At 33.5% G+C, this 25,354-nt stretch overlaps 1 protein-coding gene across 6 annotated transcripts in view; it reads right to left on the bottom strand.

The window, feature by feature from the left end:
* Positions 1-25,354, bottom strand: part of LOC149080995 (hepatocyte nuclear factor 6-like) — a 279,509-nt gene that overhangs the window by 85,839 nt on the left and 168,316 nt on the right. For 2 of the 6 annotated variants that reach the window (XM_089237716.1, XM_089237719.1), the window contains exon 3: positions 4,355-4,402. The exons of the other annotated variants lie outside the window; for them this stretch is intronic. In XM_089237716.1, coding sequence (XP_089093842.1) covers positions 4,355-4,402 — 48 coding nt within the window. The remainder of the gene's footprint in view (positions 1-4,354; positions 4,403-25,354) is intronic. 6 annotated transcript variants of the gene reach the window in all.

Raw genomic sequence — 25,354 nt, forward strand, 5'->3', positions numbered from 1 at the left:
TTTTATTTCTTTGGCCCTGAAATTCTTGCGATGAAACCTCCCCAACCCTCCACCAAATTATTTATGTAGCGGAGCCTCCATAACAGACATTCCCTCGTTAACGGACACTTTTGAAGCCTGTGTAACAGGGCCTCGATGTATGTCGCTACATCCAACGGACAATCCCCGTTAACGGACAAAACTTTCCGCCCCATGGTGTCCGTTATCAAGAGGTTCCATTGTATTACTAGGAGGTGGTAGACAGCATTCGTAAGTGCCCCTGTAAAGCGAGTTCATGGATAGCGCTGCAAAATAAGATAGGATTTATGTGGTCATTTGTGTAATTTTGTAACAAATAAAGCTTTATTTCGAACAGATAAATGTAACAGACACCCAACAGTACAACAATCATGCTACTAATCCAGAGATATCGAGCAGGGGCGTGAGCAGAATCGACTTTTCGGTGGGGGTGTACAAGTGATTTCTCTTAGATAAATTTGGAGTTATCAGCTTCCAAAAAAGCATTTTCATTGACAAAAATTGATTAAACAGCATATAAAAGGTATTGAAATCTTTTTTCGTTTTCTTGGGGAGGGGCACGAGCCCCTGAGTAAGCCTCCGATATTCAGTGTGCTCGAATCCATCAGAACGAAGTAGCGGTCAATACAACACAACATCGCAAACAATATAACGAATGTAATAAACATTGGATCACTCATATTCAAACTAAATAACTATTCATATAAAGATACCCATTTATTTTTACGGTTGGGAATTACCAGCTCCCTTGGAACAGGACCGTGGTCCAGATGAGAAATTTTTCTACGCAAAATGATCCCGATAGAAAAAAAAAAAGACTAACCAATAACCAGAACTGGCTCTGAGCTCCTCCGGAAAACTTAGACCAAGTCTGTCCGTCCTGTGATTGGTAATCAATATTATGATGTCAATATTATCAATATTTCGATGATGATCGAAAATATTATTTGTACAACCATTGGTTTATTTCAAATTTTTCACATATATTTGATTGTATAGAGGTCTATGCTATCCTATGCTAGTATAGTTTTTAACAAGTCATACTTGATTTTTTTTGCAAAATTTCAAAAAAAAAAAAGCATTATTAATACATAGCGTTCATGATAAAATAGCATGACTGACATGAATGGAATTGAATAAACCAATGATTGATTCAAAATGAACGAAAACTGTTCATTTCATAAAATGAAGGAAACGACTTGAGATCCATTTTTAAATAATTGAGTTATAAAAAAAATTTTTTTTTAAATTCACAACTCAATTTTAAAAATATTGGACCGATAAAATCCAAAAAATTTTCATCATTTCATGACCTGAACAGTTTTATTTATTTCAAATTAATTTTTATTCAACTTAATGTTATTTTATCATGCGCGCAAGCGATTAACAATTTTTGTTTTTTTTAAATTTGCAAAAAATATATATGTATTGAAGAGCATGTAAGATCCGTACTGAAATCCACCCTTAACCTTTGAACACTGCATGATATCCTCATTGAAAGCCGTCCGGGACAATTAGGGGACAAAGAGGAAACAACCCAACGAACAGACGAAGCCCGTCATTTATTTACGATGAGAAAACTACGTAACGTATAAATGAAGTAGGCGTACGTTTATTAAAGTGTCCATATTATTTTTTGTACTTAATTTTTGCCCCCAGACCCAATAGAGATTATAGCCGTGTTAAGAAAATACCGTCGAGACAACCGTATTCTTTTTATATATTATTATTTAACTCTTTTAGTGTCGCTGCTTTCCGTCTGTTTCTGACTTTCCGGGGCCGATGACATTGAAACGGCCCTGCATAGAACCCCCAAGAGTAAACCTCGCTCAAGTGTGTTACAGGGGCCTGCAGACAGCAGGCAGACCCACAAGATGTTACTTACATAACGTGAAAGATTCAAGCATTTACCATCTGCACCTCAAAATATGGGAGACAGATGGCGGCACCATCAGAGAATGCGAAATACGTACACCTCTCCCAACATAAATACGTTCGAAGCCACACATGCATTAACGTCCGACGGAAAGAAAGCAATAAAATGCATTAAATTAATGAAAAAAATGATTTAAAAATAATCTTATGATCAAAAATACGGAACAAGTCGTACAAAGATGAAATCGAAATCCACCCTTAACCCTTTAACACTGCATCATATCCTCATTAAAAACCGTCCGGGACAAGTAGGGGGGGGGACAGAGAGGAAAGGGAACCCAACGAACAGGAAAAGCCCATCATTTATTTACGACGAGAACGAGGAAACGTGTAAATGAAGGAGGCGTATGTTTATTAAAGTACTCATATAATTTTTTGCACTTAATTTTCACCTCACAGAGTAAAAAGACGCAATAGAGTTTATGGCCGTGTGAACAAAATACCGTCGACACCTGTATTTTTTTTATATATATATATACATTATTAGTGTCGTTGCTTTCCGCCCATTTCCGACGTTTAATGTCGGGACTAAAACTGGGGAAAAAGGAGCGAGACCAGGCAATTATAATACGGAATCGCTTAATAGACCTGAATGTGTAAAGAGCCCTCTCTCTCTCTCTCTCTCTCTTTGGCACCGGCGTGAAAGTAAAGTACAAAACATGGGAGGCGTGCAAAAATAAAACCCATGGAGCCCATTTTCTTTTTCACCTCCCAGCAGCTCTCCCGATCCCTTTCCTGTCTGTTGTTAATTAATTTTAGTCATTAATTCCCTACTAACTCCAAGTTTCCACTCCCGCGTTTTCTTTCCACCTCTTAGGTTCCTATGGTAGTTACTGTTTACTGGTGTGTGTGTGTATAGTTTCCTCTCCCGTTCTTTTCCCAGTGCCCATCAATCTTGTACCCGTTCCCGGAATTCAAGCAGCAGGAATCACGGGAGATTCCGGAAAGAATATCTTTTAGCTTCGTGATTGTTTGATGTTCTTTCCAGCTCAAGGGACTCGGGATTTTTTTTTTTTTTTTTGAAGCTATCATCAGTTGAAATGTATGCATATCTTGCTTATCCTGACTGAAAAGTTATCCGGTGAATTCACCCTATTCTTTCGGTTACATTGCTTCTAGTTCAAGGGATCTTAAACCTTTCATGTCCCATGGACACTTGTGCCTGGTCCAATGCGTTCCAAGTTTGATTATAGCTGAGAAGTGTGGCCGCTTCACCATTGGCAATAACCGTCAAATGTTGAAGGTTGAAAGGCTGGTCGAAAAGAACAAAGATAGGATTTTCCAGCCTCCAACCCAAGTGAAAGGAGTCGCCTTCCATCCCAATATTCCAATCCGCCTGGTCACACATTTTCGTAGGCTGTTCCAGTGTGAAGCCAGCCTATGCTGCTAGTGCTTAATTGCAGCAAGAGGAAGACAAACATTGGAAGAAAATATTTGCGAATGGCTATTAAGCCAGACTGCACACGAGTGTGGCCCTAGCATAAGACAAACGATAGGGATGCCCTTCGCCAATAAGATGAAAGCCGTGGATCCCTTCACAGAGAACAATATTCAAGACATATTCTTACGGAAGTTGAAACTGGGACCAAGAGCATTTTTGTGGTCCTGTCCTATTTTATAAACAGACAGTTTACCAACAAGACATTTGATTGGAAGACACTTTCCCATCAATAAGTTTTATAGAAGACAGTTTCCCCTAAAAATTAATTCACAAAGACATCTTCCCTAAAAATCAGTCCAAAGACATCTTTCCTGAAAATGAGTTCAATCAAGATATCTTCCCAAAATGTAATTGTCGTTCAGAGACTTGAATAGTTTATCACAGATAAACACTTTCCCGAAATCCTCTTTGACGATTCAACACTTTTGTAACAATGTGTTTGATGTTAAGAGACTTTCATAACAATATATTTGATGTTCAGAAAGTTTCCAAAAATACATTTGAGGTTCAGACACTTTCCCCAAAAATATATTTTGCATTAAGAGACGTTTATAATATTGTCTATCACAGAAACTTTCCGGAAAACATGTCTATTTATCCGAAAAAAGTGTCTATTGGGAAGATAATCCGGAAACTTTCCAGATTATCTCTTAAACAGACATTTTTTCCCAACAAGTGCATGAAATGACCGTAAGACTGAAATCATTCAACGAACAGTGACTTTCCCAACAATGACTACCCACCCACCAAATAATGAAATACGTTTCACCCATCAGGCATGAATTACGCGTATCAATCACATTCTCCAAAAAATATTTTTAATTAAAAATGATAAAATATCACTATTTCTTTTTTTAATCGATTATCAATTAAACCATTTTTATTTAAATTAAAATAAAATTTACAAAAAAATAGCATAACAATATATATATATATATATATGAAATTAGATTATACAACCTTCCGGAACGTAACAACCGCTAAAGCTTTGGCCACCAGCAAATAAATCTGAAACACATTACACATCAATAACAAATAAAATAAAAGGAAAAAAATATATAATTTTAATGTTGAGAAAAAAAAAATTGTAATTTTTTTTTTGAAAAAAAACTAAAAAAAATTTAAATATAGTGTTTGAAGTCCATAATTCAAATTATTTTAAAAGATTCATGAATGCGAATTTTATTTTTTTTGGAAATAATTATTATTTAAAAAAAACTAAAATTATTGCTCCGGTAGTGATGTGTGGAAAAAGCATTTCACCATTGGAAAATAGCTCAACAAAAAAGCGTAATAAATTATTAAACTGAAAAAACTGACTTTTAAAACAAAAGGGAGAAAAAAATGGAATAAAAAATATATAATTTTTTTATATTGATTTGCTTAGATTAATTAATGTATATATCTATTTTTTTTTTCTCTTTCAGTTTTTAATTTCGCATCAGCGAGTAGTTGTACATGATGTATGGTCATGAGGTGCCAAAACATGCTCTTGCGCCTTTTCCTTATATTAATTAATAAAAACAATTCATTCGCAGTAATTAACGGTGAGGCAATTCATTATCTGATATTAATTTTACCCTCTCGTTTTTTTTTTCTCTCTCTCCTCTTTTCTCCCAAAAGCCCTCCTACTTTCCATCGTTTCTTCTCCCATTTTCTCATTTTCCCCCCTCTAATCTGAAACGGCAGAAAAATCAAGGGAAAAAATATTATTTTTCCCCCAGAAAAAAAAAAAAAAAAAAAAAAAAAAATTTATTCGAGGACCAAATAACTGCCAAGACATTATTACCAATTTCACGCAATTCCGAAATTTTCTCGAAAAATTATAAGGGATGAAAGGAGATGGGAGAGGGGAAAAAAGTATACAATTATGTAAAGAAGAGAATGCGAATAAAACTTGAGATAAATGTTTAAAAAAAAAAATTACAAAAAAAAACCTGGTATCAGTAACAACTTATGGAATTGAGGGGAAAAAAAATAGGGGGAAAAAAATCCCTATTGGATAAGATATAAAACTTTTAAAATTTCCAAAAAAAAGGATTTTCCCCCCTTGAAAACACCACAATTTTTCGTGACCACTGGAACAAAAAATAAAGATTAAATGGACAAATGTCTAAGACAAAAAATTTTTTTTTAGGGAGTTTCAAGTAACAGTTATACAGAGACCCCCCTCACCATGGTTATTACACCCAAAAAAAAAGTATAAAAAATACATAAAACTAAAAAAAACAACAAAAAATTCCTGGGTGAATAATTTTCCCAGTAAAGGTTTTTCATATATTTTAAACTTCTTCAAGTCCGACAGTTTGAGTACCGGTGGGGGGTATAATCACCCTCTTCGATCATTAATCAAGAATGAAAACCCTAAAAAAAAAAAAAGATACCTTAGAAGTTTTTAAGGAAAGATACTCCAACTTGAAAAAATAAAATAAAATATACTTTTTTTTTTATTGGAACAATGATACTCTGGACCAAAAGAGAGAGAGAGAGAGAGAGAGAGAGAGAGAGAGAGAGAGAGAGCGGTTCTCTAAGATCTAGGATGATGATGAGAGGGGTTTTTTTTTGGGGGGGGGGAAAAAAGATTTCCTCCAAAAAATACGATTTTTATGGGATTTTTCTTTTCCTTTTTTTTTAGCAATTTGGAAATCGAGACAGACTTTGTGACAATCGCCAAGGCAATACTTGTAACCGAAAGTTGATTCTCAGCTTTATCCGTTAGTGATAAAAAGGGAATTAGTCCTGTAATTATCCGTTCGGATATGATACGTACATCCGAGATGATGGATATATATTCTTTAAGCCAGGAGAATTCCTGGGGAAGAGATTCCCGTTGGGAATAATGTTTGTAACAATCAATCGTTGTTTCGAATTGATGAAAAGTTCTTTTTTTTATATTTGAGATCAGTTTGGGATTTCGTGACTACTTTTTACTCTTTAAAATTACCTCCAGAACTAAACTGGATTTTCCATTTTTTTTTTCTCCGGAAGAATATAAACTGGAGGTGGAAAAATAATTGATGGCTGGGAATGAGATCGTATAGGACCTGATTACTGAAAAATGTGATGAGATAAAGAAATGAACTCATCACCATAATCGATTAATAAATTTGTTACACGAAAAATTAGAGATTTTTGATTAAGAATGTTGATTAATAAAGCCTGTATAAATTGGTTTAATCAATTAGGTCTTGGATGATTGGAAGTAATATCTTGCTAAGAGACATATTTCAATTTTTTTTTAATAATTGAAAAATAAATTCGTAAAATTGTTAGTAATCAAAGAATTTTGTTACCAGCAAGAAGTGAGTAAAAATAGTTTCTTAACAGCAGTAAATAAATACAAGAATTTCTTTTAACGGTACGAAATGTTAACAAATATATTTTCCATCGAAAGAAATTATTACTATTTTCATCTTTTCATTCATTTCATTCATTTCTTTTCTTACGAATAATCAAGATGACAAAAAAAAAATTAATGTAAAGTTTTCGTCAATATTAGAAGTAATATGAAAAAAAAAATTGAATATTTCTAATTCTTCATCAAAACAGTAAATTAATCTACAACGAACTGCATCGAAACTAGAAAAGTATCGACGAAGTCTCCATCGAAAGTGGAAATGAATGAACACTGTGGTCTATGAAACGAAAAATTTATCAACTTATTTTTATTTTGAATAAATAAATCTACAAACTCATTTCAAAAACCCTGAGGCTTTAATCTCAACAGTTTCTTTAAAACACATTACTACAACTCGTTAAGTAGTTGGTAAAGTATTCGAAAAAATAAACGTACTCTTTTTTTTTTTGAGCCAGAAATGAAGCTACAGATTCTTCACCAACAGGAAGTTTCTCAATAAATCTTCATCAAAACAAAAATAAATATACTTACAGATGTTGTTAACGTAAATTAGATCATAAATTATCCATTGACAAAGTCTGAATCAGTCTTTATAAAAATAAGATAAGGAATCACAAATTTTTTTATCAATACGAAAAATAAACTATTTTCTATCAACAGGAAATAAATTGACAATTCTTCATCAACCAAAATGACTCAATGAAATCTTTGTCAGCCGGGAATGTCTAAACAAATTCTTCATTTACTGGAAATGCCTCAAAAACTCTGTACTGAATGGAAATATCTTAAAATTATTTATCAACTGAAAATGACAAAAAATTCTTTGTTCATTTTTAAATCCTTTGGAAAAGCTTTGAAAAGTTCTTAACTAACCGAAAAAATTACTCAACAAATTTTATATTATCCGGAAATGCCTAAAAAAAGAATTATTTTCAACCAGAAACGTTCCAAATTTATGAACCAGAAATGACTCAATACATTCTTTATCAACCAACGTTTAATTTGTATGACCCTAAGGGCGGGTTGGAGCAATACTTTATGCGTAATACTTATATCACACAAAAAAAACCCGATGAACAAACTATTTAAGGAAATGCCACCCAAAAAATTAATTACCAACCGGAAATCACCAAATGAATTATTTATCAACCAGGAATGCCTAAAAGTAGTTTATCAACTGGGAATGACTCAACGATTATTTACGAACCGGAAACGATTACTACTACTACTACTTAACCGAACATGCTCTTCGTACATATTCTTCTGTGGAGTTTCGAAAGAATCGGTAAATGTCGGAACGTGATGTGTGAGTGTATTTATATGCATGGCCCTAACGCATTTATGTTGTTAGAGCTGCGCTCGTTTCGTGTTCTTGCTCCAGTGCTGTCATCTATGTTCCAAGTAAAGATGGTGAACGCTTGAATTTTCATATTATGTAAGTATTATGTTAAAGAGAACTAAAAACGACAAAACAAATTCTCCATCAACCGGAAATAGCCTACTTTAAAATTGGAATCGAAAATTCTTAAAAGTTTTCCTCAACCGGAAATGACTCAACAAATTTTTTATCCACCGGAAATGAGTAGACAAGATCTCCATGAACCGGAAATGCCTTAGAATAATTTATGAACCGGAGATTACTCAAATAATAATTTCTAGCCGGAAATGACTCAACGAATTATTTTCAAACCACAAATGACTAAACAAATTATTTTCAAACCGGAAATGACTCAACTAATTATTTACTAACCGGAAATGACTCAAATATTTATTTTCAAACCGCAAATGACTAAACAAATTATTTTCAAACAGGAAATGACTCAACTAATTATTTACTAACCAGAATTGACTCAACGAATTATTTTCAAACCGCAAATGACTAAACAAATTATTTTCAAACCAGAAATGACTAAACAAATTATTTTCAAACCAGAAATGACTCAACTAATTATTTACTAACCGGAAATGACTCAACTAACTATTTTTAAACCAGAAACACACTCTCCAAAGAACTTTTCAACAGATTCAATTAACGAAATTTCATAGCAAAACTGGAAAAAAAATGTATTTCCGCTAACCAGCCACAAACATATTTACCAGCTTAACCAGACGAGTGCAGAAAACATTCATCAAAAATACAGAAAATACTGTTTTTCAGTCGAGTGAAAAAAAAACAAAAAAAAAAGAAAATATCCCATATGAAATAATCCAATATTCCCTTCTATTTTATGTATTTAAAACTAAGACATAAAAGCCAGAATTTCCTGAACGTATAAACAAAAATAAAAAAAAGTGACATTTAATGTAGTACGTCATAGTTAACATTATAAAAGTGAATGATGACAGAATTTTGCGAGAGAAAAGAGGGGAAGTAGTACTAAATGTGGATCTGACTTTAGGGTTCTGTTATGTTAGTATGTGTACCGAGTATCAAGAAGAAAAATGGATAAGACGATACTGTTGGGACCGTAAGAGACGCGGGGAGAGAGATGACCCTTCAGTATAGCACGGTACAGTCCCACTTTCCCCCCACCGAAAGAGAGTGAGTGAAAATCGTAAGGGAGGCTACAATGCGTCCAAAAAAGGACGTCAGAACCTTATGTTGCACGTCATCTAGGGGTGACATGTGATCCATCAATCTGTAGGAAAGCAACTGTTACTTCTGTTACTCGCCGTATGCACCAGGAGTTAGTTCTTTCTGCCTCTTCTCTCTTCGCTCCCTCAAATGCGGAGCCCATGGTCCTCATATATATATATATAGAAAAGGACTTTTCCTACTTCCACCGTCCAACTCTGTCTATAATACCATGATACTTTCGCGCCCGCTTTCTTTCTCGTTCGTACCGGCAGCAAAAGTCGCTATTCAGTTTTTGGGGCTTTCGGGAATATTTGTTCTGGTGGTCCCCTGTCCTTTCTTTTTCTTTTTTTTTTGCATTTGCTACTATTGTGAGGTAATACATCTTACGATTACTTTCTGCCTGTCTCATGCTCGTTCAGCTGTGAGTAGTTTACTTCCTTCAAAAACCCCTCCTCAGTCGCATTTAGTATAACCCTCCATACTTCATTTCTTGCCGCATCCGTCTTGAGGCTGCCTATTTGCTTTCACGATCAACGTCTAAACACGTTGAGGGATGTGGGTATATTTCTTTTCAGGGATCAAGTTCTTCTTTGTTTTGATTGGGTATCATTTTTCCCACAAGAATTGACTCTGATTTGATTCTAAATGCATATTTAAAACCTACCAACGGTCTGTGCAGAGAAAGATGTGCTCTCCACTAATATGTATGTTTCAAGGAAGAAATATTTGATCTGCTCCTATAGCGTAGTGAGTTTCTACTGAGAGCTTCTGAGTTTGATGCGTTTTCATTGGCCTTATAAGCAAGGTTCATCGGCATTATTACCTATAGGAGCCAAAAGGCACTTATAAGCGGGTACAGGAGGAGGATGATGGGGCGATCGCCTCCCCCCTCCGTCCAGTGAACAATTAGTATTAGTGGCATAGGCGGGAGGGCAGGGATGGGCGTTCGCCCCACCCTCGTTCATTACACACAACCTCGAAGATCCGCCTTTCCCCCCCGTATCCACTTATGTAGGAACCACCGTTCATGTTATAACGAAGCTCACTGTAGCGCTGCCACAGGTGTTCAGTATCTTGTTGAGTTTGGATTGTCACTCATGTATTTTTACCTGAAGATTTACATCGAAATAACTCAACGATGTATACGTGATACCATAAATTTGTGGTTCGTTGTAGGTTTAGTCACTATAATTTCCTCTCACACTTCGTAGTATATTCTGTCGATGAGTGAGTAGAATCGAGACAGACGATCTTTTCGACATATTAAAAGATATGTCGAAAAGATGAAAGTCTGACACACTGAAAAGACACACACTCACACACACACATATATACATATATATATATTACTCATGTACCGTGTAATGAAAACACAAAACTTTATAAAGTGAATTTTACGGGAATTCAAATTGAAAATACCCAAAAAGCGATCAATTACACCAAACACGAGAAAAAAATTTTGTCATTGAGTAAATATTTCAAGACTTTTACGAAGTCCCCGATACACCAAAAATTAAGCACACTCGAGAGCCAATTCAGAATTTAATAACTCTCGCACACACACACACGCAAACTCCAAGAAAAATCGGAGAAATTTATCCACTGCCGTGAAAACATATTATACATCAGTCACATACAAACCTTGATATATCTATACCCTATCCGTAATTTTTGAAGAACTGGGGTGTGGGGGGGGGGGAAGAAACTTTCGTGGAAAAGAGTTTTCACAGCAGCAGCAGTAAAACGTCTCGTTACCTGTTTGATATACTTAGGAAGCCTTTTAAATCCACTTCAGCAATTCAGGAAAAGGAATAATTTCCATCCCCGCCACATACTTCCTACTTCCCGTCTTTTATTCATTTTTATTCCCCCCCCTCACCAACCTTTTTGGAATTGCTGACCTTCTATTCCCACCCTTCCATCATCGACTTCATCCACTTCATTTATTCACCTCTACTCTATCACCATTTACTTACTTCCTTCCTTTTCTGAGAGCCAGCTACCCAGCCAACCACCCAAAACGTTCAATTCGCCACCATCTTGTGGGGCTAATGCCGCTTTTCGGAAATGTTCAAAACCTGAATTGCACATCATCTCTCTCTCTCTCTCTCTCTCTCTCTCTTTCTATCTTTTAAACGAAAAGGTACTTCAACGTTACAGCGGAATCTTCTTCTACTTTTCCCAAGGAGAGGACGACTTGAGGAGTGGATGATGGGTTAGTTGGATGGTCGGCGAAACCCCCGTCTGAAGAGTCTTTTGGATGGATGTTTGGTGGGAAGTTGCGCGTGGAGGGGGTTCCCGAAGTACGAACTTCTTCAAGAGAGAGAACAACTCCCTCTCTCTCTCTCTTCTATGTATGAAAACTTTCATCTTAACCGTCTGAGAAAAGGTTGGATCTTAGTGATGGTGGTTGTGAGAGTGGAGGAAAATGAAGTAGAGAGAGAAGCGCGTATCACTGAAGACTTTAAAAGCTGCACAATACAACCCTTTTCAAAAACCCCCCCTTTTCGGGGAAATATTTCGAACAACGACGGGATGAACAGATATTAAAAGTTTTCCACGTCCACGAAGGAGGAGGAGAGAAGGAAAGCCCCCCCCCCCTCCGCTTCTGAGACGAAGATCTGAGGAAAGAAGGGGGTATTTGAGAGAAAATATCTGGTACACATATAAAGACGTGCATACGTTTTCAAGACACTTTTGTAATAAAGTAGAAAATCTAACTCTCTTTTAGAAGGCTTTGAAATCTACTGGGAGGTAAAGTTTTACACCGAGGAATTATCAATAACAGAAATCTTATCAAGTGGCTTGTGTCTTTTATGCTGATCAACCGTCTCTCTGTGAAGATTTCGAGAATTTTATCCTTTTGGGAAATTTGAAGAAATCGATGGAAGAGAGACAAATGCTCGTCGTCATCGGAAAAGTAAAAATTAGCTTCTGACAGAGTGTAGTTTGAATGAGACCTGTTTTGAGAGATTGTCGTAGTTTTTAAAAATTTATATCGTAATATTCTCTCTACAGACATTCATCTAGTTGAGGAGTTCTCCAGTATTATAGACGTGGGCAAAATTAAAAAAAGGAAATTCCATAAAGCCCGCGGGCCAACAAGTTTTACGGTGGTACTTGGAATTAAGAAAATTTATCTCCTTAGATTTTCCCAAGGAAACAATATAGTACATGGCCTGCGTCTTAACGAGTAGAACAGCGTACCCCTTGTTCAGAGGCCCCGTGCCAGACAAGGTTCATTGAATTATTGAAAACTAATATTGATTTTAAAATTACTTTTCGAAAAAACTGCGAAGTTCTTTTCTCATTCTTAAAATTATCATTTTTCTAAATTTTAAAATTATCATTTTTCTTATTATTAATTTTTTTAATTTAAAACTTATTTTTTTTTAATTTAAAAATTATTTTTTTTATATTCAAAATTATTATTTTCTTAATTTTAAAATTATTATTTTCTTAATTTAAAAATTATTATTTTCTTAATTTTAAAATTATCATTTTCTTAATTTTAAAATTATTATTTTCTTAATTTTAAAGTTATTTTCTCTTAGTTTCAAAATTCTTATTTTTTATTATTTATAATTCTGAAATTATTATTTCTTCATTGAACTTGAGTTTTCATCGATTGTGAAAACATTTCATTGATTTCGAATTTATTTATTTCAGAAATTCTGGACATAAGTCTTTTTATTGTTCATAAATTATAAATTCAGGATTTGAGTTATTTTCAACCATCAGTTGTTTCCGAAAAATAATTATAAAATCGTGTTCTTTCATCACGTCTGGGATTATATTTTTTCATCAACTTTCAATTATGTAATTATTTCTGCCATTAGTTTTGAAATTATTTACCATTATTTACCAAATTATTATTTACCATTTTTCATTAATTTTGAAATTATAATTTTTCATTAATTTTGAAATTATAATTTTTCAATTATTTTGAAATTATAATTTTTCATTAATTTTGAAATTATAGTTTTTCATTAATTTTGAAATTATAATTTTTCATTAATTTTGAAATTATAATTTTTCATTAATTTTGAAATGATTATTATTTTATTAATTATGGAATTAATGTTTTCATTAATTATAAAACGTACTTTTTTCCGTTAACTATGAATTATTAGCAATAATGAACAAAAAAATCATTATCAAAATTATTTTTTTCATCAATTCTGGAGATTATTTTGTTTTCATTAAATACGAATTTGTTTTCGAAAACGAAATTATGTATTACACCAATTTTGGAAATATTTCCTTTCGGTAATTATGAATTTTTTTTTATTAAGAAATTGTTTGTTCCATCAATTTTATGATTTCTTTTCGTTGATTATGAATTTTTTCGATTATGAAATTATTTCTTTCACCGATTCCGAAACTATTTTGTTTTAGTATTAATCATTTAGTTGAATTGAAAAATCTGAATCATTCAACAATCACGGTCAAAAAACTCAATTAATTTTCTTAATATACTGATATTAAAATGAAAATTGCTTTTGAAATCCAAAATCAAAACATCTTTCAGAAATTTCCGATATTTTAAAATACTTGAACTCAATTCAACTCAAAAGAGGAAAAAAAAAATCAATATTCATGAGATCAATAAATTTTCGACATTAATAGAAAAAAAATCAAAAATACGAAAAATTTTATTTTAAAATAGTTTTTTCCCTGCAAATAAATCCAACAAAAACTTTTTATCACAAACTAAAAAAGTCACATGTTATTACTCGACGGTCCTGGGACCCCTGAACAATCCAAGGCACGCATAAGCTCTTTCCTCCCCAAAAAATCACATTCCCTTTTTTTCCCCTCATTTTTTCATATCTTTAGGGAAATGAATGCGTATATAGGGATTTTTGATCACGTGGTTTATGGAACTGAAAACGTAATAATAGCTCTGTACCAATCACAAATTTGATATGGAATTTTTTAGATGGTGGGGGAAGGAAAAAAGTTTTTTGGGGGCGAGTAGAAGAAATTATTATGGATTATGGAAATATCCCCCCCCCCTCCGCCTTTATTTTCTCCATACAAAACTCAATCGAATGGGGGAATTTTTTTTTCCTTGAAATAGGGAAATTGTTTCGTCTGAAATTTTTTTTAGTTGCATGTTGATTTTATTATTATTGTTATTTTATTTATTTTTGTCCCCCCCCCCCTCTCTTTTTTGGTATTACGATTGGTTTTTGGTTGAATAATGTGTTCTATTTTCTGGAGCAATCGTTCGGTTCTGTTCGATACTTATTTCGGGATTTTTTGTAGTTTTTTTAGGGATTTTTTTTTGCTTTTGTTTTCAGATCCATCTATGCAAGAGGAAAAGGCTGGCATCGGCATCGGACGAGAGCATTTACTCTAGATTGTTTCTCAATTTTCCCCCCACGTTGTTATTGTTGATTTTCTTCTAGGATTTTGGAGGTTTTCTTTTGCTTTCCGTATTGAAATATAATTTTTTGGAAATCAAGTTGAAAAGTTTTCAACAATTTTTTGTGACGTTATTATATTCAGAATACTCGAGATCTAGATTATACACAACAACAACAAAAAAATCATTATAATTGCATGTGATCGAAATGAAATCAATGTTATTCAATTTGAATCTCATATTAGGAACCTCTATTTTATATGTTAACACTCATATATTATTTGTTTTTAAAGATGAGAACAAACGTAAGTTTGTGAGAGGTATAACTCTATATTACTTCCCATTGGTGTAAGTAAGATCAATGTTCACATGCCATTGTTTGAAACGGTCTACTATATAAGTGAAGAATAGCTTGAAAATTTTACTTTTAATTCGATCTCATTTCTAGAAAATCACTAATTTATAAAAACCACAAAACCAAGTAATTTGAATCATTGTTTCAAGTTGCGTTTTGTCAGATCATTGCCAAAAAAATACTGAATTATGGAACATTGTTTGAAACATATTCTGCATAAAAACATTGTCCCCGAGTGAATGTAGTAGGGAGCATTACTTGAGAGATATTGCAGGCTAGAACGTTATTTGGAAACTATACATTCTAAAGAGATATAGATGGCTTTTTTCTCAGCCAGAGATATCAAGGAAACAGTTATTTTCCGGATATTATGCTGAGGTGAGCTCGGAAAGAGCTCACCCAGGCCCGAGGGCCTGGGTTCGAGTCCCGGCGGAGACGTGATGACTTTTCTTTCCGAGCTCACCTCAGCATAATATCCGGAAAATAACTGTTTCCTATACATTCTAAGTTGGATCATTACCTAAAAAATATCGAAATTCTCTGTGTATTGAAAAGAGAAGGAATTTTTGGAGGAACGTCATTCAACGAAGTGTAATTTAATAATGCATTGTTTCGGTGTAGTTGTACAGGGTGTCCCATAAATTCGTATGTAGTTTAGAAATTCATAAAAAGTTATTGAATTATGGTTTGTGAAAAAGTTATTTTGACGACGGGAGATATTTTTTTTTGTGTAGAAAAATTTGTTCAATTTTTTGTGGAAAGAGGGTGCTACACGAAAACAAATCTCCGAAAATATGCTAATTAGAGTTGTATAAAATGCAGGGTATACGATTAATAGCGCATTTCCGAAATTTCTTGTTGATGGTTCTTACATAAGCTTTTTTATCAGGATTTTGGCATTGGTGGATAAAGCCCTATTGATGAAGCTATTTTATCTCAGCCACGAATCGCAACTGAAGCATTACGAACTTTCCGGACACGGAAGAGATTGTGGGGGGGGGGGGGGAAGGTTCAGGATAAAATCCCCCCTCCAGTGCCCTCTATCAACAAAAATATAAACGATTTTCTTTAATACCAGATAGAATCTCCCTTGGTTAGAATAACTTCTCGCAAACCATTGAAACACTAATTCCTTCAATTTTTATGAATTTTTAAACTATATACAAATTCATGGGATACCCTATATTTCCATAAATTAGTCTAAATTTACATTCTCAGATAATTTTGACAGCTGAATAATTTGTGGATAAATTATTTGGAATTAAATGATTGCGGGGGAGGGGGCAAGAACGTCATTCAACGAAGCGTAATTTAAGAATTCGTTGTTCTGTCTAGTTCTTAACCCAGACATCTCTACAGATAAACAGGTCCCAATTTCCATTGTGATGAGGGTTTAAAGTAGAAATGACAATCATATTCATAACATAAATGATATGCATAGGAAAAAAAAACGTATTTACATAGGAATAAGTATCGCAGCGAAAACAAGATACCGTGCTAACAATAACACACGAAAAAAATATATAAGTAGAATATACCCGCGGACCGGGGCGTGTGGACGGACGCCTAGATATTTTCTTATCCAAGGCGATACTTGTCAAACTATACTGACCCTCCCGGGTGGGGTAGAAATGCACAGGGGCTTGATACATCCTGACATGATGGCACACAAGGAAAAAAAATAAAAAACATAGAGCAAAATAATAATAAAATTGGTATACAGGATTCACACCAGGAGTGTGCATGGTGTGGAAGAAGGGGCTGGAAACATTGACCACCTGTACGTTTTCTCACGTCATACCAGCGACGAGTATAGTCGACTATCGACCTCTCTTTCACCTTTAGGGTTAGAATATTGCTTCTTCGATGGACTATGGTGAAAAATAACCTAAAAAAAAATGGAGCATAATATTTGACGTCGAAATTGAAAGCACGCGAAGGTTTGACACGTCAGTAGAATAACTTATTCATGTGAGAGAGGGCGAGAGAGAGAGAGAGGGAGTAGTGAGAGAAGGGCGAATTTCCACCCTTAATTATTTCGTCCTATTATTCATAGATCAATCAATATTGAGCAGTATATTGGTCTTAGCGAGAGTATATTTTTTTTTAGTATATTATACGGGACTCTAAACGGCATTTAGTGAATACATAAAAGACAGGACCAGAAATCATATTTTCTGTTTATTTTTTATCGATTTCTATTGGAGGAATTGATCGATGTGTACATTTTTTTTTTCTTGATTCAGGTATATTCTATTGAACTGTTTTATTTATTTTTTTTGAGTGGAGATGACACAAATAATTGAATAAAACATCATTTTTTCTGCTTCTGTCTGAAGAGATAGTTTTGATGAATATTAGATGCTTGAAGGGAATGAAATAAATGGCTTCGATTGCTGTTCAGCACTTTTCGAAATGGACAAGAAGTGACTGTGTGAGACTCACGAAGAAAAAACAGCGTTGAAATTTCCGAAATCTTAGTGATAATGAGATGGCGTAATATAGTGGGATATAGTGGGGTTTCCTAACCTATGATTCGAGACTCCAACTTTGGTTGCAAGGACTCCCGAGATGGGTCGAATAAATCCCCTTACGATACGATTATAAATTCATTGGGATTTCGAATGGACAGGAGAAAAAAAGTGACGTGAAATTCAGTGGCGTACGTTATGTGAGACCGAGGAGAGAAAACGATGTTGAAATTCCCGAGATTTCAATGAGGATGGGATGTCGTAATAAAGGGGTTCTCATCCTATGGATCACGACTCCAACTTAATTCACAAGTGCTTTCCGAGTTGAATCGTATAAATCCTCTATTAATCGTGTTATAAATTCTTTTTTTTTTTTGCAGCACCAATGATTTGTGGCAGCCCTGTGTGTTTTTGTGGCCCTCTGGAGGTATGATTTTATAAACATTATGTTTGGGGGAGAAGTCGGCATGGTATTACAAAATGCACAAGAATGATGAAAATTATCTAGATAAATTATTAACACATTACATACATCCACATAATTTTCAGAAATAGTGAACATTTACATAATTAATGGAAAACGATTGCAGAGTTTATGAAAAATAATTACAGAATTTATAAAAAATAATTACAAAATTTATGAAAAATAATTGCAAAATTTATGAAAAATAATTCTACAATCAATGCACGCGAAGGTGTGACACGTCACTAGAATACTTTATTCATGTGAGAGAGCATTTCATCCTACTCGTATTATTCATAGATCAATCACTATTGGTCGTACATATATATAACGGGAGTATATTTTTGACATATTACGCAAGACACTAAACGGCATTTAGTGAATACATAAAAGAAGGGCCAGGAATCATATTTTGTGGGGTTTTTTTATCGATGCCTATTGGAGAAATTGATCAACGTGTAAATTTTTTTCTTGATTTAAGCATTCTATTGAACAGTTTTATTTACTTTTTGTGTTAAGGTGACAAAAATAGTTGAATACAACATAATTTTTCTGCTTATCTCTGAAGAGCTATTTTTTGATGAATACTTGAAGGGAATGAAATAAATTGCTTCGATTGGTGTTCAACATTTTTTCAAATGGACGAGAAGTGACAAGTCAAGCATATATGAGGATGGCGAGAGGAAACACCGTTGAAATTTTCTAAATTTTATTGAAAATGGATGTTTGAAAATACAAGCGAGGTTCTATAACACACCCCCCTCCCCCATCCTTTGTCGCAAGGGTTCTCTCAGGATGGGTGTTATTCAGGGTTATGTAGTATTATAGTGTTATATGGCCCTGAGGAGTATTAATGTAGCAGTTATCCACTTATTCAATGCAGTTATAAATATCAGAATTTTGAATTGACAAGGAAAGTGTCATGTCAGGCAGTGGCGTATAAGAGTCGGACAAGAGAAAACAGCTTTGAAATTTCTCCGAACTTTTAGTGAGAATGTGCTATAATCTAGTAGGGTTCTTAACCGATGAGTTGCGACCGTAACTTTGGTTGCAAGGGTTCCCGAGTTGGGTCGTATAAATCCACCCTTAGTTATATCGTCACATTCTTCATAGATTAAAAACGTGTACCAGGTATTTATACACCAATGTGTTCTCCTTGTCCAAAAAACGAATTTATATGACCAAAATGCCGCGTTTTTGAGTGTACCACGAAAATAATTACCTGAACCGGTGTCTACTGAAAGAATTCAAGTGCGTGGAGGAAGAATACAAATTACGAGATGGGGTCGGTTGAACCCCCACGCTGTTGGATTAACATATTCACACCCAAATTTATATCTGATTCTGACTGTCTCAACTGAGAATCTAACGGTTCAGATCTGCTACCTTATATATTGTGTTTCTTTTTTGTAGCATCTGACTGGCTATCAGTGTGGCAACCTCTACAGCGTGAATCAGTTTTAAATGTTAGATTTTAGTCCGATTTATACTGTGAGGTACGTAAATGAAATCTTATCCAGATAAGTGTCATACACCCGTAATTCGAGCATAGTGATACATTTACATATTGGAGATATCCGTTTAATTGCACAGAAGCTTTTATTTTCCGACAAATCTCATCCATATTTTTGCACAACACTGATCGGATTAGAGAAAGAATGCTATTGCAACGATTTTCAGTACCACAATGTGGTCGATACAGTATTTAACTATTTCCAACCACTTGACAGTTACCCCGAACACTAGAAGCACACGTCAAAAGCTTCACACACTAACGGATGAGTCAAACGAGGGTGGGGGGGGGGGCTAAATTATTCGAGAAATTTATTCATCTGAAAATATTATATATGATGATATGATTTTGATTCATATTAATTCTTTAAATATTTTTAATCAATTATGAATATCATTGAATTGTAAAATACTTTTTTTCTACTAATTCAGATAACATTTCTTTCGAAAATTCTGGAAATATTTCTTTAAAAATTTCTGGAAATACTCTTCATTAATTCCGAAAATATTTCTTTTTACAATTCTGAAAATATTTCTTTTAATAATTCTGTAAATATTTTTGATCAATTATGAATATCAATGAATTGTAAAATACTTCCCTGCTCATTCTGCAATTATATATTTCACAAATTCTGAAAATATTCTTCATTAATGCTGAAAATATTTCTTTCAATAATTTTGAAAATATTTCTTTCAATAATTTTGAAAATATTTCTTTTAATTATTTTGAAAATATTTCTTTTGATAATTTTGAAAATATTTCTTTCAAAAATTCTGGAAATATTTCTCAAAAGATCTGGAATCATTTTTTTCAAAAATTCTGGAAATATTCTTTATTAATTCTGAGAATATTTCTTTGAATAATTCACCGATTATTGCTCACCGATTAACAATGTATCTTCTGATAGTACGTGATCGCATGCATTAAATTCACCTTTGACCATAAATACACATTGTTAGCGTTGATATCGATTATTCAACAAAAAGAAATCTTTAGAAAAGGGAATTAAATCAAAAAAACTATTTTTGACATTAAAATAAAAATTCAAAAAAGTTTAATTTACATAACAGCAATGAAATCGTGTTTAAAAAGGATATCATACATTCAATTACTTTATAAAAGAAACTGACAAGACACGGGGGGATGTTCTCGAAAATACATAAAAAAATTGAAAAAAAAAAAAATTCCAAAAAATTCATTTTTTTTCAATTTTTTTCCGGATTTTTTTTTTCCAGGTGAAGAAAGATCTCCTGCCACTTTTACAACAAAAACTCACTTGTTCCATTTTTTTCCCTCTCTCTCTCTCTCTTAATAATCTTCACCTGACGGATTTTTTTCATTTTTCAGAAAAAAATTATATTTTTTTACAGTCATTAATTTCACAGGAACAAGTTGTTGAATTTTTTTTTTCAATTTTTTTTTTCAGCTCAGTATTTTTTTTCCTCCCTTTCCATTCCTTGTCTGATCAGTCGACGTGGAGTCATCATTTCAGAATGAAAGGCGTAAGGGAAAAAAATGGAAAAAAAATTGAAAAAAAATTTTTTTTTTGACTTCAAAATACTTTCAAAAATGGAATAGAGAAAGAGTAATACAGATGAAGAGTTTGTGCTCTGAAGCGATCCATCAGAATCCATCAACTCAAGCGTATGCAGTCACTGTTCATACTGTACAGAAGATTTCACCCGAAATCTCTCCATTTTTAGGGAAAAAAATAAATAAATAAAAATTCAAACTTATATACCCTTTTTGGAATGTTTTATAAACGTTTACCGAAAGAGGGAAAAAGAATCCAAAAATATATATATATATATATTTCCCAAAATAAAAACTGGATCTTTATTCAAAAATGCATCTAGTATATTTATAAGCAGTATATACTCCTCAGTTTTGCAGTGAAGTAAGTTATAAGGGCGATAGGAGAGATGGAAAAGACTGTTGCTTTTGCTTTCGGTTATGTTCTTAAGAATAAACCCTGAAAAAATAAATAAAATATGTCAGTAAGGGCTTAGAAACGGAATTATCCGTGCATCCACAAGAGTAAAAGAAATATTTTTTGGAGGAAATAAAATTTTATTTTTTTAAAGCAAACTTTTTCCGCTTGTCAAAGCGTAAAATCTCAAGTTACATTCGAAATTGAAATGATATTCCGGTCCGGGGATATTTGTGGCTTTGTATATTTGTTTATTGTTTTCTTTTGTCGTGACGTCATATATTATGGAGTCACGTGGTTTGTATTTAGTCAGAAATGGTTATTGATGAGGTTTTATGAATTTGTTATGGAATAATATTTGTTTTATTTTGGAATTTTTTGGAGATTTTTTTTAAGTTTTGATATGCATCTCTGTGTATTCTTATGTTGATTTTTAAAAAAAAAAATTAATGTACCGTATTTTCTGCAATAGCCGACTTGCGGGAAAACAACGAGGTTGACCAGCATGACGGGGAGTTTCAAAAATTTTCAGTTTGGAAATTTCGCATTTATTTGTAAAAATAAAAAAAATATATAAAATCATTTACAAAGAAGTTTTTGTGTTAAAATGTTTGCATTCTTCCGAAGGAAAGAATTTCCAAATCAAAAATTTCGCACTCACCCACAAAAATACTTTTTAAATTAAACATTTTGCGTTCAATTACAAATACAACGCCACAACAGGCAAAATGCCCAACGAGGTGGCTGATAAAGAAACATGCCCATAACAAATATGGATGTCATATATTCACTCGCAAAATCATTTCTCAAATGAAAAGTTTTGCATTCATAAGCAAAAATTATTCTCACATCGAAATTTTTGCATTCATTCGAGAAAAACAAAAAATCCTGTAAAAAAATTTTGCTTTTATTCGCAGAAACAAACTCAACTAACGACACAATCTTTTCATAGTTTAAGGAGGTTTGTGGGCGATATCTTGGCTTTCCACGCTATCCTATGGGGAAAAAATCTCCTTCCTTAAGGAACATTTAAAAATTTTCTATTTCTATACATTTTATGCTCTCAATATTTTTTTCTCCAATACAATGGATACTTTCATACAATTTCACGAGAGAATTTATGATTTTAATTATTGGATTTTTTCTCGAATTTTAAATTAATAACACATGCAGCTCTTTTCAATGAAGTTTATTCCTATTTTGTGAAACAAAAAATTTCTTTAAATCATTTTAATGAGAAATCCTTTCATGATAATGTATGTAATACCTTATTTCTTGAAAGTTTCAAAATATTTGAAGTTTTATTTGAAAAAAATGTTCCTTATGTATCTGACAAAAAGTTTTAAAGAAAAGAGTATTTAATGAAAAGCATTATATGCATAAGTAATGCCTATCAGCAGTTTATATTAAAATATGTAAAAACCTACTTCTATTGCGGGTAAAACAAAAACTCGAACACTTAGGCGCAAAACATTTTATATTTGAAAACTGAAAAAATTTAAAAAAAATGTGTTTTTAGATATTTTGCGCGCACCAACCCTCTTAATTACGAGACCAAATATTGAAGTTCTGTACCTATATAGTTGGAAGTGCGCCCAGAAAAAAATACTACCTGTTTTTTGCTTCAAAAAGTGCAAATTATTAATAATTCGAGGGAAAGTAGTAAAAATAAAATTTCCACATTTGTTCATCAAAAATGGCAAATTTAGAATTTAAATCGTATCTATATCCTAAATACGAACATTACGTGTACCTAACCATATTGTATCCTCAAACTGATGCACAAAAAAATCCAAAAACACCGAAAAATATCTAGTACACGTTATTATACATAAAAGCAAAATTTCTAATTATCTCATCAGTGGATGTCAATCTATTACTAATCATTCAATCAATTACAACTATCGACAAAACAGGCTACCTCTATTTCAAGCCACGATGCTATTCCAACCCTTTTATCCATTTAACACGTTTCTACGTGTTCTTTTACAACAATTCTCGCCCTCAACTGTTAAATACACCTACGTGCATTGACGGGGAGGGGAATCACAATGCAAATCAATATCGCGTAATTACTCCCAAAAACAAAAAAGGAGAAAAAAAAAATAAGAAAGAATAATAAGAAAAATCAAGAAACTAAAAACTACGTTCAAACACACACACACAAAAGCAAAAGAGATGCCCAAGTCATAAAATTCAAAGCCCACGGGTAGCTTTAGATAATTATGTGTCTTTCTCCCTATCGCAATCAAAACCACAGAGAAAAGGAGTGAGAGAAAAAAAAAATTGGACACATCCTATGCCGAGCCCTGAATGATACATATACATAGACACAAGAGGAGCAAAAATCGAAAAACCTGCGCCTACGCCTCCATTCTCTCTCTCTCTCGCTCCCAACCAAACCAAAAACGGCTCATTTAACACTGTGTTAGCCGTCCTATTGTTCAGATCCATGTTGGCAGAATTGAATGATTTAGGTTGAAATCTTTCTTTGCCAATGAATGGCCAATGTAAAAGAGCGAGTGAGTGAGTGAGCACCAACAGTACCCCCGTTATCAGCTTTTTGGTGCCGGGTGAGCAAAAAAAATAAAAATAAAATAAATAAAATGAGAAAGGCGATTTTTCCCCCTTAGAAAATAGGGCGATGTGGCAGCGTTTCATTGTGAGGCTGTGTGAAGGCTATTAGTCAAATTTTATGTTTGACGAAAATCGGCGCATGTCCACGAAACCTTACAGAGAAGACGCCCGTGTGAGAAAATAGAATAGAATAGCGTGTTGGAGGGAGAAAAAAATACCAAAAAAGGCGCTATAAATGGGGGGAGAGGAAGGTGTCCCCAGTATCTATTTTCTCCTATGTGGAAGGTTATTCATTACATTTCGTTTTTATTTTACTTTGTGGGATTTTTTGGTTCAATTTTTCTGGTTAAAAATGGTGATAATCTCACGTTTTGTTTTATTATTTTGGTTGGTATTTATACATGGTCCGATGGCTGCGAAATGAAGCGTGGCCTGATATTGTCGAAAATTCTGGCCGTCCATAATAACTAAATGAGTTTGGTTCAGATAATGAGTTATTAATTATGCGTGGAAAAAAATGCTCGCGAAATTTCACCAGAAATCACTGAAATAAAAATATAATTCGGAGATGTGTGGCATGTATATTATTAACATTTTGCCTAGCATCTTTCTACTTTCAACAGTACGTGGAAGCAACAATGTTTTGAACTTTTGTCTGAGATCAAATGCTTTTTTGTAGCAACGATGGGGGGGGCAATGTTTTCGGAAGCAGCAGTGCCTTAAACATTTCGGCTGGTCAAAATGATTTTTACGTTTCTGTATATAAAGCATTGAATACAAGTCCTTCTAATATTTTCAAGTAACTGATTTCGTTTTTTAAAACCTGGATGCAACAGTTCTTCCGATGAAGCAGCAACTCTTTAACTGTATAGAAGCACCGATGCTTTGGATGTTTTAGAAACAACATTGCTCGGAAATATGGGAAAAGTCACGTTCTGATGATTTTGGAAGCTAAATTTCTTCGGAAAATTCGAAAGTATAGTTTTGAACAGTTTGGAAGTAACAATGCTTTGGACGATTTTTGGAAATTAAAATGCTTTGGACGATTTTTATAAATTAAAATGCTTTGGACGATTTTTGGAAATTAAAATGATTTGGACGATTTTTGGAAATTAAAATGCTTTGGACGTTTTGGAGGAAACAATGTTTTGCACGTTTTGAAAGCATCAACTCTTACGATTTGAAAGCAACAACTCTTACGATTTGGAAGCAACAACTCCTCGAAAATATTTGAAAGTGACTAGTTAGAGCCTTTACGAAGCAACGTTGATTCAGAAAATTCCGAAGCGACAGTTTTGAAAATTTTTGAAGCACCAATGCTTTGACGTTTTAGAAGCAACAATC

The sequence above is a fragment of the Pholcus phalangioides genome, unplaced genomic scaffold (assembly GCF_987345545.1).
Source record: "Pholcus phalangioides strain wild (caught in Gottingen) unplaced genomic scaffold, Ppha-v1.0 ptg000010l_1, whole genome shotgun sequence".
In the NCBI taxonomy this organism is placed as follows: domain Eukaryota; kingdom Metazoa; phylum Arthropoda; class Arachnida; order Araneae; family Pholcidae; genus Pholcus; species Pholcus phalangioides.